General features: G+C 43.5%; 1 protein-coding gene across 1 annotated transcript; it reads right to left on the bottom strand.

The window, feature by feature from the left end:
• Positions 1-347: 347 nt before the first annotated feature.
• Positions 348-18,208, bottom strand: mief2 (mitochondrial elongation factor 2). The gene is made up of 5 exons (XM_017717268.2): positions 18,075-18,208; positions 6,334-6,476; positions 5,132-5,291; positions 4,084-4,394; positions 348-2,899 (listed from the first exon to the last, which is right to left on the bottom strand). The coding sequence occupies exons 2-5, from the start codon at positions 6,466-6,468 to the stop codon at positions 2,114-2,116; spliced, it is 1,392 nt and encodes a 463-aa protein (XP_017572757.1). The 5' UTR covers positions 6,469-6,476; positions 18,075-18,208; the 3' UTR covers positions 348-2,113.
• Positions 18,209-18,979: the final 771 nt, after the last annotated feature.

Below are 18,979 nucleotides of genomic sequence, written 5' to 3'. Positions count from 1 at the left end.
CACAAATACATACAATATAATGTATTTACCATTTATCATCATAAACCACCAGTGTCTTCGGTGTTCATGCGTACTGCTAATAATCGTAAAATAGTGACGTCTGGTTCCCATCACCACCACTATAAGGAGTTTCTCTAAAACTGAGCATTTCTGAGACTGAGACTGTTTACATCCAAGGCATTTAATTACACACAGACTTTGAAAAATAAGTTCACCTTTAAACAGAACATCTGACCCATGGCCACTGTCCATCAGAGACCTGTCGCTGAAACACTAGTGAAGTGCCGAGATGGCAGCCCAGCAGGAGGCACCACTTAATGCAGTCACGCCACTCAAGACAACAGTCATTTATTCAAATAAGCTCTTTATTTAGGCACCAAGACACAAAGATGAGGTTTAATTATAAATATCTTTACACATCCTTGTTAAACTGTAGTACACGTCTGGCAGGCTGTGCCAACCCAGCCCAAACAACATTAACACGCATCCAGGAGAGAAAAACTCAGAACCGCCAAAAGAAATTCAGTAGGTAAAATAAAGGTTTCAGGAAATGAACCACGGTCGTGCTTTATTGCTTTTCCCAAAGGCAAAAACGCTTCCGAACGGAGAGGAAATTCACAGTTCTGGTGTGCGTTTCTGTGAGGAACCCTAACGCCTAACGTGCCAAGCCGAGCGAAAAGTGCTGCTGCATAACTAGAACTCAACTCTGCGGCTACAACCAGCCCAGTGTAGCTCACCCGTCACCACAGGAGTGGGGTATTAAAGAGAAGGCAATGCTGTCGGCTGCCACTGGTAGCTGAGGGTTAATATAGTGTCTGTACTCAGTCCGACGGCTTCCGTCTGCCTTGCGCCACCTCGTGTAACAAGTACAAGGCGATGCAGGACTCATACCGGCTCAGCGAGTGTCTCGCATTCATACTGCACATCACTGCATAGTTTAAACGGCCATAATTAAGACCACAGCGTGTCCGTTTCTCGCTTTACAGCACAAATGTTTACCAACTGCACCAGGTCACGGAACGGGGTCTTCAATCTCGTCCACGAAGCGCCAGTGCGGCTGCAGGCTTTAATTCTAATGGAGCAGGAAGACCTCCGAGTCCACTTCATCAAATGTCTCAGACAGCTGAGCAGGTCTGTTTCCACCTGGTCGGAAAGAAAACCTAAAGCCACACTGACTCCAGACTGGAGACCCCTGCTATGAAGGATGTACTCCGACCAAGCCTGGGGTCTCAGTTCGTCATGCAGACCCCCTGCTCTGCACATTTTTTGTTTCTCCTGCTCCCAGTACACCCGATTCAACTAGTCAACTTTATCAAGCCATTTCGGAGTGAGCAGTAAAACAGTGACACGTACAGAGCACTGAGAGGGACATTCCCAGGCTTAGCAGCGTACAGTAATGGTATGTATCATCGCCGCCAGAACAAAACCTCATATCTCCAAAATATGAAAAGGGAATTCCTGCATTCGTTCAGAACTTCACAATTCCAACTGTTAAGGCAAAGTCATTCAGGGTGGTTTGACGTGAAACGCTTCGTTCTAGGGAGTCAGAATTGTTCACAGTGGTGGTTACAGGGGCCAGACGTCTGAAGGGGTTAATGCCTCTAAAAGCTCCTTCATAGAAAGTTATTACATTTAATGGTTGCAAAAATGTTGGATGAGACATTTTAGTTTAACGATGGTTCTGAGAAGATTTCCTTTCAAAATGAAGGCAAAAAAATAAACGGTCCCCAAAGAAAAGGTCTCACTATTTTATCATCACCTCTACATAAAAACTGAGAAAACACAAGTTAACTGGCTGATTTGGATGAGCAACACACCACCACTGTACACAAACCTGACTGTCTAAAACGAACCATCTCTCACCAAACCACGTCGCGTCATTCTGTTTACATCTGAACAGGTGAATTTCGCAGAAATTTGGAAAAATCGGTGGAATTCCTCTTCGACTTTATAGGAGAACGATAGTATAAGTTAAATGTAAAAAAAACAAGTCTGGACCATCTCTATTGCTCCATCCATCACCTAAAGTCCAGACAGTGTGGGGGAGGAGGCTGGACAGCGACGATATGAATCCATACGTTTGCAGCTGTGCGCATTCTGAAGCCGAGATGATTCATATGAGCAGTATCTCCGGCTCGCTCACGGCGCAGTAGAGCATGAAGCCCATCTCGTCAATGTCGTCTTCGGTGAAGCCCTGCAGAAGATTGACAGCGGGTTTGAAATAACTGGGCAGGACTCCCATCTCCAAGTAGCCAATCATCTCTGTGATGGCCTGCTGGAACCTATCAGCAAAGGCAGATTCCGACCAATCAGATTCCTTCTCGCTCATGTGCAGGATAACGTTGCTGAGCTGGGCGCCCGTGAGCTTGTGGAGGGCGGGGCAGTTCCTGCACGCAGCCTTCAATGTTTTGAGGCACTTCCTCCTGACCTCCGATCCTCCGCCGGACTGGTCGAGGCTGGCCAGTCGGGCGGTTTCGCTGGTGTACAGGCTCTGGTACCAGACGTAGTCGAAGGATCCTGTGATTTCCGGCTGGGCCGTGAGCGTCATTTCCCCCAGGCGCACTGTGGGCAGGACGCTGATGAACAGCTGCTCCTCTTCACTGAGGTTTCTTTCACTGAGGCCGCGGATCTCGAGCTTGAGCGCCGAAGACCCGAGCACCGGCCGCACCTCGCACTCCAGGGTCCCGCTCAGCGATGGCCAGTTCATGGACTCCATTATGGACTTGCCCAGTTGCTCGGCGACCAGCCGGGACGAGAGGTAGCCGCCCAGGAGGTGGCGGTCCCAGTAGCTCCGCCCACGCGGGAAATACTCCAGGTTTTCACGGCGCAGCATGCAGTACTGAGGGTGGCCCAGAAAGGTGTCCTCTCCCGCTATAGGGGTCCACAGACTGGGCTCCAGCTATGAACACACAATACAGAACAGGTCAGGGGGTCCGCAAAGCATATTAACAGCGAGTGAGCACATCCTCAACCTGGTCCTTGGTCGGCTCGGTCAGCTATTTTATTCAACAGAGAGCGCCTTGAGTATCTTATTCTCTAGTAGTTTTACCTTATTTTACATCGTCTTAACTTTGCTTTTGAATGTTTACAGTGATCTGCACAAGTCATTTACAAGACACTTATGACCTTACACTGCAGTTTAATATAATATAGTTACAGTCCAAAATAAAACTTCTCCATTGTAGCCAAACCGATGGCTCGTAGTTGTTATTAAGCACCATCATCTCAAATAACAGCTCAAGCTACTTAAACTAATCGATTAATTCTAGTGTATTTAGCTGAAGGCCTTAAGGAGTGACGTCATGGCCAGTTCATGTGCGTTCCGTTATTTATTTGCATTTGGGAAAAATACATTGATTTGCTGATTTTGACTAAAATATATATTGATTTCTTTTTCAATATACAGTCATATGCAAAAGTTTGAACATCCCCAAACAAAATACAATATAACGTCATATAAAAAGTGTTCTAACTTTCGCACAGGCCACAATTTATACATATTTCAACCAAATATGTTCATTTCAACAAATAAATCAATCAACACATGTAACTGACCAGGGTTGATCAAACTTTTGCAGACAACTGCATCACAGGTGCTTAAACATCCATGTGGATGAACTTGTGGACCAGCTTAAGCACCAAGCAGGAAAGTCAACGTGTGAAGGGTCGGCCCGGAGGTTTGTCTTCGCTCAGTTTAACCCTGGGTTTTCACAACGGTGCATCTCTTTGCATACACTGCACGCCTAACATCCTCCAGGGCAAGTCAAGTTGGGTATTTCAGACCAAATGAGTTCTGACTGAGGCGGGAGGTTTTTGTTTTCTTTGTGACGTTTTGTGGCATCAATTACATGAACGTGGTTTCTGAGCAGAGAAAACAAAGCGCATTATACAGATATAAAGAGTATAAAGGAATGAATATTTCTCTGTGGAGCACAAACACGGCAGGACTGCACGACGCAGGTTTTGTGTTTGGCTGTTTGTTTTCTTGTGCACGAGGACTGATCACAGTATCTAAACCTGAAGCTAGCATGATGAAGAGACTCAAGACGTCCAGCTGTCAAAGTTAAAGCACACATGGAGTACCTGTAGAGGCACGAGCAGGCAGGCATGATCAGCTTTGACCACCTGTAGGTCATCGAGCAGCGACCCCCCCAGGGTCATCTCCCCGAGCGGCATGTCGGCGTGTTTGGAGCGCAGGAAGGCGTGGATCTCCGTGGCGATGTCCAGAGCCCGCTGCTTAGCCCTGGACACCTCGTCGGCAGACAGACACACGCGTGTGCGGTAATACTGCTGCAGACGCTCCGCGAATGTCAGCACGCACAGGTCCGCCCGCTTACTTCGGGGATTCGCTTCTGCCTCGCTCTTCTGAGGCGGTGGAGGCTGAGACAGGTCCGCTACAAACAGACGGACAGAGGGAGGAACACACGTGAGTCACAAGACAAGTGAGCCTTTAGAAACCATCTGAACTGCAGTCATGCTGGTGGTGACAATCATGCAGAGACCAGAACTCTTCAACGTGTTGAAATATTTCGCTGCTGTCGGACGAAAATCTGTTTTTGTAGTTTTTCTGTTTTTGATATAATTTTAAAATACCATCTGCTCTTTACATAGTGTGTAAATTTCATGATGAATGGGCTTGGAAAAATACTGGTTCCACTGACTTCAATTCAATTCATGTATGTTTTTTTCCTTCTCCTGAAAAGTTGCCATTTTGGAGATACAAGGCTTTTTCCAACCACATATTGACTAATTGTCCCTAAACACGGAGATATAAGTACCCGATACATCAGTGACCTGCTACTGTGAAATAATTACTTCAAATTTAATAACTGATTATTTTTGACAAACCATCAAAATACATCGACCAAATTGGACTAAAATCCCAGTGTACGCCAGGCTTAAGAGCTGAGATTCTTAGAAGACACAAGTGTCAGTCTGACCATATCAAACGCTTACAGAGTGTGTGGAGAACTTCGTTCTGGGCAGGACGAATCGAGCCGCTTTCTTTAGTGAACGGAGGACCATGAGTTGAGAACGGCTACTGCTCAAGGACGTCCAGCTCAAACAAATGACTCGTCTGTTGGGCTAAATGACGGAACCTCCTCTTGCAGCAGCCCCATGTGCTTCATACCTTTCTTGGTAGCTGCAGTGATCTGTTTCATCACCACTCCCTCGATGCCCTTTCGCAGCAGTTTGGGCGACGCGCTGACCAGACCGAGCTCCTCCCAGCTGTCCGTCATCTTCTTATCGGGCTTCTCATCGTCGGGAGGTCGGCCGGCGCGCTCTATAAACTGTCAGATCACAGCGTAGTGAAGAGGGACAGAGTGAATGAATAAATGAAAGAATAATACATGTCACACACACACACACACACACACACACACACACACAGTGGAGATGCAGTATAACGAAACACATTTGGGCGACTTCTCTGAGGCAAAAGCACCAAGGCTACACAACACACAGCGGGTAAAACTGGCCCAAATCTGATTTACCACATCTTTTCACACCATCTTTTAAATGTGGCCCGTATGCGACATCAGCCTGAACAGATCTTAAATGGTGCCCGAGGCGTCAAGAATGTAACTGCTGCGCCGTTTAAGGTGGAACAGGAAAACAAGAAGCCGGCGAACGAGAACCTGACCTCTTGTAAAAAACCCAAATGTTGAGGGACATTTTACAGGAAACTTCCATTTTTGAGGAAAGGTTTCCTGCCATAGCTGAGCTAAAGCTTAAAACAGAGAAACGCAAGTCTGTGGTTCTGTTTACACTTTTCTATCACTACATATATTTACTATCAGCACGTACCGAGACTTGTTTATAGGTGGTAAAGACGGTAAAACGTTACTTCAATAATGGGACGTAAAGTGCAGAGGCTCCCAAGGTGGATTCATTTCTGTTAAAAGGACAAAATAGCTCTTCTTTACAGTTGGGTTGCCAGTCCTGTCCCGAATAAATCCACAAAAGCAGATGTAACCAACTACTGGTCTAAATTACAATAAAAGCCAAGATAGTTATTGCTAAATGACAGTCCTGCTTGCTCAGCGTGCAGCGTTCAGGCTGCATCACCAGTGCTCTATTTCTGTGGGCTGACCACTCGGTGTCCGGCAGGTGAAGCGTGTACTGGATTTAAAGGTAAACCGCACGCGTGACGCATTACGTGAATCGACAGTTTGAGACGCCTCTGCGACCAACACATTTTAATGTTTGGCAGTTAAAGACCACTACTAGTCCACACTGCAGGTCAGCATGGGGTCAACAGCCTCCCCCATAAACAGCACACCTGATAATCATTTTAATTGTATTATTCTTGAGGTGTGAGTGGACACTCACCTTCTTCACGGCTAACGTAGCGATGCCCAGCACTGCAGCCCCGCCCACCCCGAGCACCAGCCGTGCGTTAGACAGCAGGAAGTCGATGATGGCAGCGATTCCATCTTCTCCCCGTCTTTTACTGGAGTAATACATCGCTTAGCCTGCAACAGCACAAACAAGTCAGAAATACAGACGTTCACAGCTCCAGCGGCACTAATATTGATATACATGCTGATAGACTGATGGACAACGCCACTGCCCATCACCGATGGCCGCCACATCAAAGCTCTGTATGCGGTAATCATAAACATACAGAAAATATTAATCTGAATCATAACTCGTTAGAAAGAGAGCACAATTAGCCTGTTTAACTGCCTAACACGCTGAATAAAAATGACCGCATTGCCTTTTTAATCGTATTTACTTCACGTAACTTATCAAACCCCTGAAAAAGTTCATCTCTTCAGGTGTACTGAGTATCACGACGTCGTGGTTGACCTCTAAAGACGAACTTCAGCAGCATAAACAGTCACAGCGTTCTTCCCACTGGGCTCTCCTCGTCTAGAACAGCAGGATTTGAGCCTGCGCTTGAGCCTGTGGAGCACAGTTAGACACGGCTAACGGGATAGCAGAGAGCTAACAGAATGTAGGGCATTTTGTTCAAGTCCTGAAGTTCTGTTTATGCTGTAAAGCAGGTACTGTAGTAAAATCACAAACCGGTTTGTGCGGCGGTTGGTTAGTGTAGTGGTTAACACCTCTGCCTTCTACACTGTAGCCTGGGGTTCAGTCCCCCACCAGGGCAAGCACCCTACACTATACCAATAAGACTCCTTGGGCAAGACTCCCAACACCACCTTGGCCTCCCTGTGTAAAATGATCAAACTGTAAGCCGCTCTGGATGAGAGCGTCAGCCAAATGCTGTAAATGTAAATGTCTAGTCAAGAAATAAGCAGCCTTGTGTTTTCCGATTAGCTGCTAGCATATTGCTAATTCCGGCTAGCATCCCTAAGGGGATTTGTAGCAAGCTAGCGCTGCCGTACAACCACGCTATACGCAAATAGGCATGTGAAGCTCTAACCAGGTAACAGGTGACGTTCTTTACTCCGTTACCATCACTCTTTCTGGAAGGATCTGGATTTGTCTGTTTCTCAAATGTTACTGAAGCAGCTTGTTAGCCGTTTAGCTGCATGCTGGCCTCACTCGGTGAGGGCGAGTGCAGATCATCGGTGGAGAACATGAAGTGTAAACCAGTTAAAAAGAGCAGATAGATATTTTCACTTCCACATTTCTTCTGCTAGAAGTAGTCGTTTCCAGGGTAACGCTGCTTCCGCTAGAGCAATAACAGTAACTACGATGACGAGTAGAGCAAGTACCAACAGCCTCATCTCAGTGGCAGTGGCTTGCCAGCTGATGAGCAGAGATAAACATTTGTTTACAGGAGATTGTACAATTAATAAAGGAATAAACTGTTGGAGGAAAAGAACCTCCGCGTGGGCATTTCATGGCTGCTAACTAACGTTAATGTGCAGGTGGTGCTTTAAAGTCGCTGCTGCAGCCGCTTTCAGAGGAACAGGTTTTATTTTCTCACTCAAAAGCTGTCGGTATCTGATCTGAACCGCAGTCCTGAAACGACCCACGCGACCACGTCCTACTCAGTAACGTCACGTGAATCACTTGCATCGCCTGCATAAACCAACGAGCAGAACGAGCTTCGCTGAGAAGATCATCAACTCTGATCAGCTCTCGGCTTCGTTATTACAGCAAGACAAAGGATAAAACGGTGAGATGAGCTGCTTTTCCACTGTTTACAGGTTTTATCTTCTATTCGGCGCTGCTGCCATGGTAACGCTGAATGATGGTGCACGCTCAGTAGGGGAAAAAAGCACACGAATTCCAAACTGAGCATCACGTTAAGGTCTCATGGCCACGATTAGGATACGCATCTGATCTGGAACCACATATAAAGTGGCTCAGGTCCACACCGCCCTGAAAACATCAGATCTGAGTCACACTAGGGCAAAAAATCTGATTTGTTCCACGTTAACCTGGTAACGCGAACGTAGGTCTATCCGCTTCAGAGTGCGAGTCTGATGAGGAGGAGGTCTGTAATGAGAAATGTCTGAAGTGCTAAAAAGCAGAAAGCATCATCATGGATGCAGCGGTAGCCCAAACACATTGACTAGCCTGCCTTGCTCACATGGCAACACCTGCCACATCAGTGCCTTGAGAGAGGCTGTTTTCCCTCCATTGGGCAGGAGAAGCGAGTGGCCTCGTCATCTGGAACCGTGACCAGACGTGTGTTGCTTGGATCAACAAAACAGAAACAGTGTAAAATTGCGTATTATTCAAAATAACCCAAAAGACCAGCCTGCCGCTGAGAAATGAAACGGTCTGGATTGATCACCGATTTTGATGGTGTTCTTTTCAGCTAATCCCGTTTTTGGAGTAGGTTTTTGTACAGCCTGAGTATGTCAGTGAATAAAAAACCTCCTCACAGCTCAAGCTCTCTTTTCATTTCTCTCTTCCTCCAGGTACAGGAACTTGTTAGGTAAATCTGTATGACGTATATCGTGTCCACGCTTCTTAATATCACCTGACTGCACTCACGCTGTTCATTCAACGGATTAGAGAGTAAAATGTGTGATTACAGAGAGTCATACCTTTTATTAAGCCTCTTATTCTCCAGGGCAGATTTTGGTTTGTCCATCTGAATTTACATGACCAAGTCCTAAGGAAAATTATTCAGTAACTGCATGAAATAAATGTTAAAGTCACCATCTATTTGACTGGAAAGTCGACAGTTAAAGCTTCATGCGACGCCCAGCTTCTGAAATATGAAGTTATGAAGAATATGACGAAGTGCGTTTTGAGGCCTCAAGTTCATCTAGCAGATTAAATCTGACAGTTCAGATCTGAGTTCACCTTTAAAAGTGCCCTATTTCTGCTGTTTCTACAGGTCTTTTGGTTTTTACAGTGGGTCACACTGATTATGGTACGATATGGTGCTGCCGGTTGTGCTGGATTGTGTTGTCCAGTCAAAAATAAACCCACCTATAAAAACACACTGACTGAAATAACTCTACTGGAGCACCGGCAGACTCGAAGCGTCACAGATTTTCCAGGTCACAGTTGACGTAACAGGCATTTGATAGTGCTGGTAAGGGCTCAGGGCAGTCTGACCCCTCAAACGCTCAACTGTACCAGAATATGAAATATGATCTTTAGGGGGTTTTCCATCCAGCATTTTATGAATTTTGGGGGAAAAAAAAAAAACAGTATGTCGAAAGTTGCGACAGTCTGAACTGCCTGGTTTAAAGCTGGTTTGAGAAATGGCTCTCCAGAATTGTCTGGTGCGTTTCTGTTCTCAGATGCAAGGCAGACGTCGTCAGGGTGGTACACAGATTTCAGCCCTCATTAGGTGGGCCATTGCTAATGGTGGGCCACCCTACGTCATTTAAAGATTATTCAGGTAACTGTAGCGGATGGAAACGATTTAGTTTGCATTTTTAGTCCAAAACCTTGTAAACGTGCATAACATTTGTGCAACGGTTGAACAGAAACAATGTGGAAATGAAAGCTGTGAAAGGAAAAAGTCGAATTGTTAGGACATGAATGGTCTTCATGGTCTGTCAACCAAAACACTCCATCACACATGATTCATTAAACACTGACTGGTTAGAGGACTCATTCGTCTACAGCAGATTTCGGTGAGATCAGTACTGCCAAGGCCAATATCACAACGCTTATATTCTAATACTAAGACTCATATTTGCCTTATAACCAGTACAGACTGCAGAAAATCTACAACAAGCTGCACCAGAGCTGGATGTGAACTTAAACTGCCTGAGGATCTGACCACTACTCACATGACTCAGCACAGAAGACAGTCACTAATGCACTTTTCACTGCAGTTCACGCATAACCCATAATAACACTGATCGGCCTTCACACCGTCTAAAGGAAACCCAGGTTTCAGACTGTTTTAAACCGTCCAGTTAAGCCGGAATTCCCTGTAAAGCCTTAATGAGAAATTCTGCTGCAACACTGGACTTTAACCCGAGGGTCAGTCATCCTGACACGCCTGAGAAAACGGGGTGAGCGTTCACGTCGAGTGACGGCGCCTTTCAGATTTAGAGCTGCACCTGACACTCAGGATCAGAAATAGCCGAAGCGGATCTCCAGTGCTCTGTGTGGACTCGGAGGACATCACCACGGCAGCGCTTACTCAGACTTTCTCAGCAGCTGCGCCCCCACCACAGCTAAATTTAGACCCGTCTCGGCCCACCGGCTGTACAGTAGGGCTCAGATCAGAAACCACGAAAAACCTGATTACGGCCGGACTGTTGGCCCAAACATCACGGCCAGGTGAGTAAAGGAGACAGACAGGGTTGTTTCAGAAGACCATTCAAGACCAGACTAGGGTCCACACACAAACATGTTCTTCTGTAGGACCCACTGCGAGGCTGGTACGGGCAGGAATACTGACAGAAATCCTGTTCAACTAAAAGAGAAACTACCAACCAGCTCCGTGATTACGTCTCCGTGGCTGTTCATTTCAGAGGTTCCTTCATTTGCATGTGGGTGAAAGGTCACACTATCTGGACACTTGACAACTACAGAACTACCACTATAATGCCTAGCATAGACTACTGAATCACTACTGTAAAGCCTAGCACAGACTACTGAATCGCTACTGTAAAGCCTAGCACAGACTACTGAATCGCTACTGTAAAGCCTAGCACAGACTACTGAATCACTACTGTAAAGCCTAGCACAGACTACTGAATCACACTGGGGCAGTTGTGGGCTGGAGGTCAGCGATCTGGCCTTGTGACCGGAAGGGTGCCGGTTCGATCCCCAGGGCCGACAGTCCATGACTGTCATAAAGGCTAGACTACTAAATTGCTACTGTAAAGCCTAGCATACACTACTGAATCTCTAGGATAAGCCCATCTTAGACTACTTAACCACTACTGTAAAGCCTATCATATTCTACTGAATCTCTAGAAAAAAGCCCATCTTAGACTACTGAATTGCTTCTATAAAGCATTGCATATACTACTGAATCTCTAGGACAAAGCCCTTAGACTACTAAATCATTACTGTAAAGCCCAGCACAGACTACAGAATTGGTACTTTAACGCTTACCACAGCTTTTTATCAGAGTCTCATTATCAGGGACCAGAACTGACCAAGAACTCTGCCTGAACAGCTAAACTTGCATTTTAGTGACACCCACAAAGCAAGCAGTAGCTGTTGAGATAAGTCTATAGCTTCACTGCAGCATAAAGCATACGGCCTGGCACAGACTACTGAATCACTTACGTAATCCATAGACCAGACTGCTGAATGAGGACTGTAAAACCTACAATAGACTATTGAATCACTCCAGTAAAGCCTAAAATGGACTACAGAACTTGGGCTGTAAAGCTCATCATAGACTACTGATTCATCCCAGTAACGGCTAGTATAAACTACTGAATCACTTATGTATAACCTACTGTAGACTATGTATGCATGTATTATGTAGACTACTGCATCACTACAGTAAAGCCCATCGTAGAGTACTGAATCATGACAGTAAAGCCTATCATAGACTACTGAATCACTACAGTAAAGCCTATAACAGCCTGAATCACTTATGTAACAAGCATTACGTCTAGACAACTGAATCTTGCAAAGCCTAACACAAAACTCTAAAACACTAACATCTAGACTGCGGAAACATTACTGTAAAGTCTAAACTACCGAATCACGACAGCCCATCCTATCATACACTACCGCATCACGACAGCCCATCCTATCGTACACTACCGAATCACGACAGCCCATCCTATCGTACATTACCGCATCACGACAGCCCATCCTATCGTACATTACCGAATCACGACAGCCCATCCTATTGTACACTACCGCATCACGACAGCCCATCCTATCGTACACTACCGAATCACGACAGCCCATCCTATCGTACACTACCGAATCACGACAGCCCATCCTATCGTACATTACCGAATCACGACAGCCCATCCTATTGTACACTACCGCATCACGACAGCCCATCCTATCGTACACTACCGCATCACGACAGCCCATCCTATTGTACACTACCGCATCACGACAGCCCATCCTATCGTACACTACCGAATCATGACAGCCCATCCTATCGTACACTACCGAATCATGACAGCCCATCCTATCGTACACTACCGAATCATGACAGTATCATATACTACTGAATCATGACAGTCCATCCCATCATACACTACTGAATCACGACAGTATCATATACTACTGAATCATGACAGCATCATATACTACTGAATCATGACAGCATCATATACTACTGAATCATGACAGTACATCCATCATACACTACTGAATCATGACAGTACATCCATCATACACTACTGAATCATGACAGTCCATCCCATCGTACACTACCGAATCATGACAGTATCATATACTACTGAATCATGACAGCATCATATACTACTGAATCATGACAGCATCATATACTACTGAATCATGACAGCATCATACACTACTGAATCATGACAGTCCATCCCATCATACACTACTGAATCATGACAGTCCATCCCATCGTACACTACCGAATCATGACAGCATCATATACTACTGAATCATGACAGCATCATATACTACTGAATCATGACAGCATCATATACTACTGAATCATGACAGTCCATCCCATCATATACTACTGAATCACGACAGTATCATATACTACTGAATCATGACAGTATCATATACTACTGAATCATGACAGTCCATCCCATCATACACTACTGAATCACGACAGTATCATATACTACTGAATCATGACAGCATCATATACTACTGAATCATGACAGCATCATATACTACTGAATCATGACAGTACATCCATCATACACTACTGAATCATGACAGTACATCCATCATACACTACTGAATCATGACAGTCCATCCCATCGTACACTACCGAATCATGACAGTATCATATACTACTGAATCATGACAGCATCATATACTACTGAATCATGACAGCATCATATACTACTGAATCATGACAGCATCATACACTACTGAATCATGACAGTCCATCCCATCATACACTACTGAATCATGACAGTCCATCCCATCGTACACTACCGAATCATGACAGCATCATATACTACTGAATCATGACAGCATCATATACTACTGAATCATGACAGCATCATATACTACTGAATCATGACAGTCCATCCCATCATATACTACTGAATCACGACAGTATCATATACTACTGAATCATGACAGTATCATATACTACTGAATCATGACAGTCCATCCCATCATACACTACTGAATCACGACAGTATCATATACTACTGAATCATGACAGCATCATATACTACTGAATCATGACAGCATCATATACTACTGAATCATGACAGTACATCCATCATACACTACTGAATCATGACAGTACATCCATCATACACTACTGAATCATGACAGTCCATCCCATCATACACTACTGAATCATGACAGTCCATCCCATCGTACACTACCGAATCATGACAGCATCATATACTACTGAATCATGACAGCATCATATACTACTGAATCATGACAGCATCATATACTACTGAATCATGACAGTCCATCCCATCATATACTACTGAATCACGACAGCATCATATACTACTGAATCATGACAGCATCATATACTACTGAATCACGACAGCATCATATACTACTGAATCACGACAGCATCATATACTACTGAATCATGACAGTACATCCATCATACACTACTGAATCATGACAGTCCATCCCATCGTACACTACCGAATCATGGCAGTATCATATACTACTGAATCATGACAGTCCATCCCATCATATACTACTGAATCACGACAGTATCATATACTACTGAATCATGACAGTATCATATACTACTGAATCATGACAGTCCATCCCATCATACACTACTGAATCACGACAGTATCATATACTACTGAATCATGACAGCATCATATACTACTGAATCATGACAGCATCATATACTACTGAATCATGACAGTACATCCATCATACACTACTGAATCATGACAGTACATCCATCATACACTACTGAATCATGACAGTACATCCATCATACACTACTGAATCATGACAGTCCATCCCATCATACACTACTGAATCATGACAGTCCATCCCATCATACACTACTGAATCATGACAGTCCATCCCATCGTACACTACCGAATCATGACAGCATCATATACTACTGAATCATGACAGCATCATATACTACTGAATCATGACAGTCCATCCCATCATATACTACTGAATCACGACAGTATCATATACTACTGAATCACGACAGCATCATATACTACTGAATCATGACAGCATCATATACTACTGAATCACGACAGCATCATATACTACTGAATCACGACAGCATCATATACTACTGAATCACGACAGCATCATATACTACTGAATCATGACAGTACATCCATCATACACTACTGAATCATGACAGTCCATCCCATCGTACACTACCGAATCATGACAGTATCATATACTACTGAATCATGACAGTCCATCCCATCATATACTACTGAATCACGACAGCATCATATACTACTGAATCATGACAGCATCATATACTACTGAATCATGACAGTCCATCCCATCATATACTACTGAATCACGACAGTATCATATACTACTGAATCACGACAGCATCATATACTACTGAATCACGACAGCATCATATACTACTGAATCATGACAGCATCATATACTACTGAATCATGACAGTCCATCCCATCATACACTACTGAATCACGACAGTATCATATACTACTGAATCATGACAGCATCATATACTACTGAATCATGACAGCATCATATACTACTGAATCATGACAGTACATCCATCATACACTACTGAATCATGACAGTACATCCATCATACACTACTGAATCATGACAGTACATCCATCATACACTACTGAATCATGACAGTCCATCCCATCATACACTACTGAATCATGACAGTCCATCCCATCATACACTACTGAATCATGACAGTCCATCCCATCGTACACTACCGAATCATGACAGCATCATATACTACTGAATCATGACAGCATCATATACTACTGAATCATGACAGTCCATCCCATCATATACTACTGAATCACGACAGTATCATATACTACTGAATCACGACAGCATCATATACTACTGAATCATGACAGCATCATATACTACTGAATCACGACAGCATCATATACTACTGAATCACGACAGCATCATATACTACTGAATCATGACAGTACATCCATCATACACTACTGAATCATGACAGTCCATCCCATCGTACACTACCGAATCATGACAGTATCATATACTACTGAATCATGACAGTCCATCCCATCATATACTACTGAATCACGACAGCATCATATACTACTGAATCATGACAGCATCATATACTACTGAATCATGACAGTCCATCCCATCATATACTACTGAATCACGACAGTATCATATACTACTGAATCACGACAGCATCATATACTACTGAATCATGACAGCATCATATACTACTGAATCATGACAGCATCATATACTACTGAATCATGACAGTCCATCCCATCATACACTACTGAATCATGACAGTATCATATACTACTGAATCATGACAGTACATCCATCATACACTACTGAATCATGACAGTACATCCATCATACACTACTGAATCATGACAGTATCATATACTACTGAATCATGACAGTACATCCCATCATACACTACTGAATCATGACAGTATCATATACTACTGAATCATGACAGTCCATCCCATCATACACTACTGAATCATGACAGTATCATATACTACTGAATCATGACAGTCTATCCTATCATACACTACCGAATGATGACAGTATCATATACTACTGAATCATGACAGTATCATACACTACTGAATCATGACAGTATCATATACTACTGAATCATGACAGTACATCCCATCATACACTACTGAATCATGACAGTATCATATACTACTGAATCATGACAGTACATCCATCATACACTACTGAATCATGACAGTATATCCATCATACACTACCGAATGATGACAGTATCATATACTACTGAATCATGACATTCCATCCCATCATACACTACTGAATCATGACAGTATCATATACTACTGAATCATGACAGTACATCCCATCATACACTACCGAATGATGACAGTATCATATACTACTGAATCATGACATTCCATCCCATCATACACTACTGAATCATGAAAGTATCATATACTACTGAATCATGACAGTACATCCCATCATACACTACCGAATGATGACAGTATCATATACTACTGAATCATGACAGTCTATCCTATCATACACTACCGAATGATGACAGTATCATATACTACTGAATCATGACAGTACATCCCATCATACACTACCGAATGATGACAGTATCATATACTACTGAATCATGACATTCCATCCCATCATACACTACTGAATCATGACAGTATCATATACTACTGAATCATGACAGTACATCCCATCATACACTACCGAATGATGACAGTATCATATACTACTGAATCATGACATTCCATCCCATCATACACTACTGAATCATGAAAGTATCATATACTACTGAATCATGACAGTCTATCCTATCATACACTACCGAATGATGACAGTATCATATACTACTGAATCATGACATTCCATCCCATCATACACTACTGAATCATGAAAGTATCATATACTACTGAATCATGACAGCATCATATACTACTGAATCATGACAGCATCATATACTACTGAATCATGACAGTACATCCATCATACACTACTGAATCATGACAGTCTATCCTATCATACACTACCGAATGATGACAGTCTATCCTATCATACACTACCGAATGATGACAGTATCATACACTACTGAATCATGACAGTATCATATACTACTGCATCATGACAGTATCATATACTACTGAATCATGACAGTATCATATACTACTGAATCATGACAGTATCATATACTACTGAATCATGACAGTCCATCCCATCATACACTACTGAATCACGACAGTATCATATACTACTGAATCACGACAGCATCATATACTACTGAATCATGACAGTACATCCCATCATACACTACTGAATCATGACAGTATCATATACTACTGAATCAATACAGTACAACCTGTACTACTGAACCGCTTACGTAAATCCCACACTGGACTACTGCATCATGAACGTTAGTGACTGTTAGCGGTAAACAGGCTCATGTACGTGCTAAATCCAAGCCCCTGAAGCAGCGTTGGTTTGGCGAGTTCCACCTTAAACGGCGCAGCAGCTACATTGTGTACAGCCGCCTGAACAGAGCTGCAGGACTGTTTAAGGTGGAACGGTAAAGTCTACAGAGACGCTGGAACAAGAGCTTCGCGTCTGTTTGTGAGCAAATCTAACTAGTTTTAAAACACGGTTAGTCGCGCCGAATCGACAGACATGACCCAGTTTTTATCAGAAACGAGCGGGTTTCGTGTTCCAGGCGTGTTTAATAGGCACTCCGGCCGAGTTAGTCTCAGTTAGTCCGTTGTTGTTAGCATCTGCTAGCTAACGGCTAACTAACACTGTACTGTCCGTTTCCACCATTTTTTCGTTCGTCACCTCTAAATTAAAAGCGAAACGTCTCGTACCGTCTTTCTCAGCGTGCTCTCCCACTCATACTGAAGAAAAGGTGTGTAAAATTAAAAGATAGTTCATTAAACTTTCTCTACTCCGTGTCTTCCGTCGCTCCGTCCATTGTGAAGCACCGAGCTAATCGAGACCTGCTGGGCGGGGCTACTTGACTGACGGGGCTTTTGGCCAATTACAAACCAGGAATTCTATGACGCGCCTCTGTTTGGTATTTAGACGTGCACTACGTGTTTCGGTGGTTTGGGATCAGGATTAGAGCCGGTAGCGCTTCTTAAAGGGGAACTCCACCGAATTTTCAAATTTTCTGCATAATTCACAACGACATATTAATTTTGAGTCATTCAGAGCGGTTTGGAGCGAAAAGCCTAAATTTGCAGAGATATTTAGACATTTTACTCACTATCCCAAGCACCTTCTGGGGCTTTATTAGTGTGGATGATTGATAAAACAGCAAAACATGTCTGAAAAGTTTTTTGGAGACTGGTTAGAGCACCCTTCATGTATCCCTCCAGCATCAATGGATTACATAAACATATCTTAATATGTTTTAGAGGAAAAGCCATCATAAGACGTCTCAGACATCAGGCACTTCATAACCACTTCATGTAATAACTTCTGTGAGAGAACTTTTAGAGGCGGACGTCTGGTTCCTATCCGCAAGTTTCTAGAGCACTTCACACCAAACCACTCTGAATGACTTTGCTTATATGTTAAACTCTTATGCAGAAAGTTTGAAAAGTCGGTGAAGTTGCCCTTAAATCCGCCCCTCCTTTATGAGGTGGGATCATATCTCCTGTCCAAAGTCTACAACCTTGAATGTTTTCGTAGTCTGACTGTATACTTTGTTTTTAATTGCCCCTTAAGGGAAAATCCACCAATTTTTACATTTGTTAGATTTTATAGG

This window comes from Pygocentrus nattereri, chromosome 12 (genome assembly GCF_015220715.1).
Source record: "Pygocentrus nattereri isolate fPygNat1 chromosome 12, fPygNat1.pri, whole genome shotgun sequence".
NCBI classification, from domain to species: Eukaryota; Metazoa; Chordata; class Actinopteri; order Characiformes; family Serrasalmidae; genus Pygocentrus; species Pygocentrus nattereri.
This window is presented reverse-complemented; position numbering and strand designations above follow the sequence as displayed.

What these genes read in the sequence shown, in the direction of transcription:
- mief2 (XM_017717268.2), bottom strand. Translation starts at nt 6,468, where the DNA reads ATGTATTACTCCAGTAAAAGACGGGGAGAAGATGGAATCGCTGCCATC. An exon ending in CACTGCAGCTACCAAGAAAG is followed by an intron (nt 4,395 to 5,131) that starts GTATGAAGCACA and finishes GTCTGTTTGTAG; the next exon opens with CGGACCTGTCTCAGCCTCCA. An exon ending in GCCTGCTCGTGCCTCTACAG is followed by an intron (nt 2,900 to 4,083) that starts GTACTCCATGTG and finishes GTGTGTTCATAG; the next exon opens with CTGGAGCCCAGTCTGTGGAC.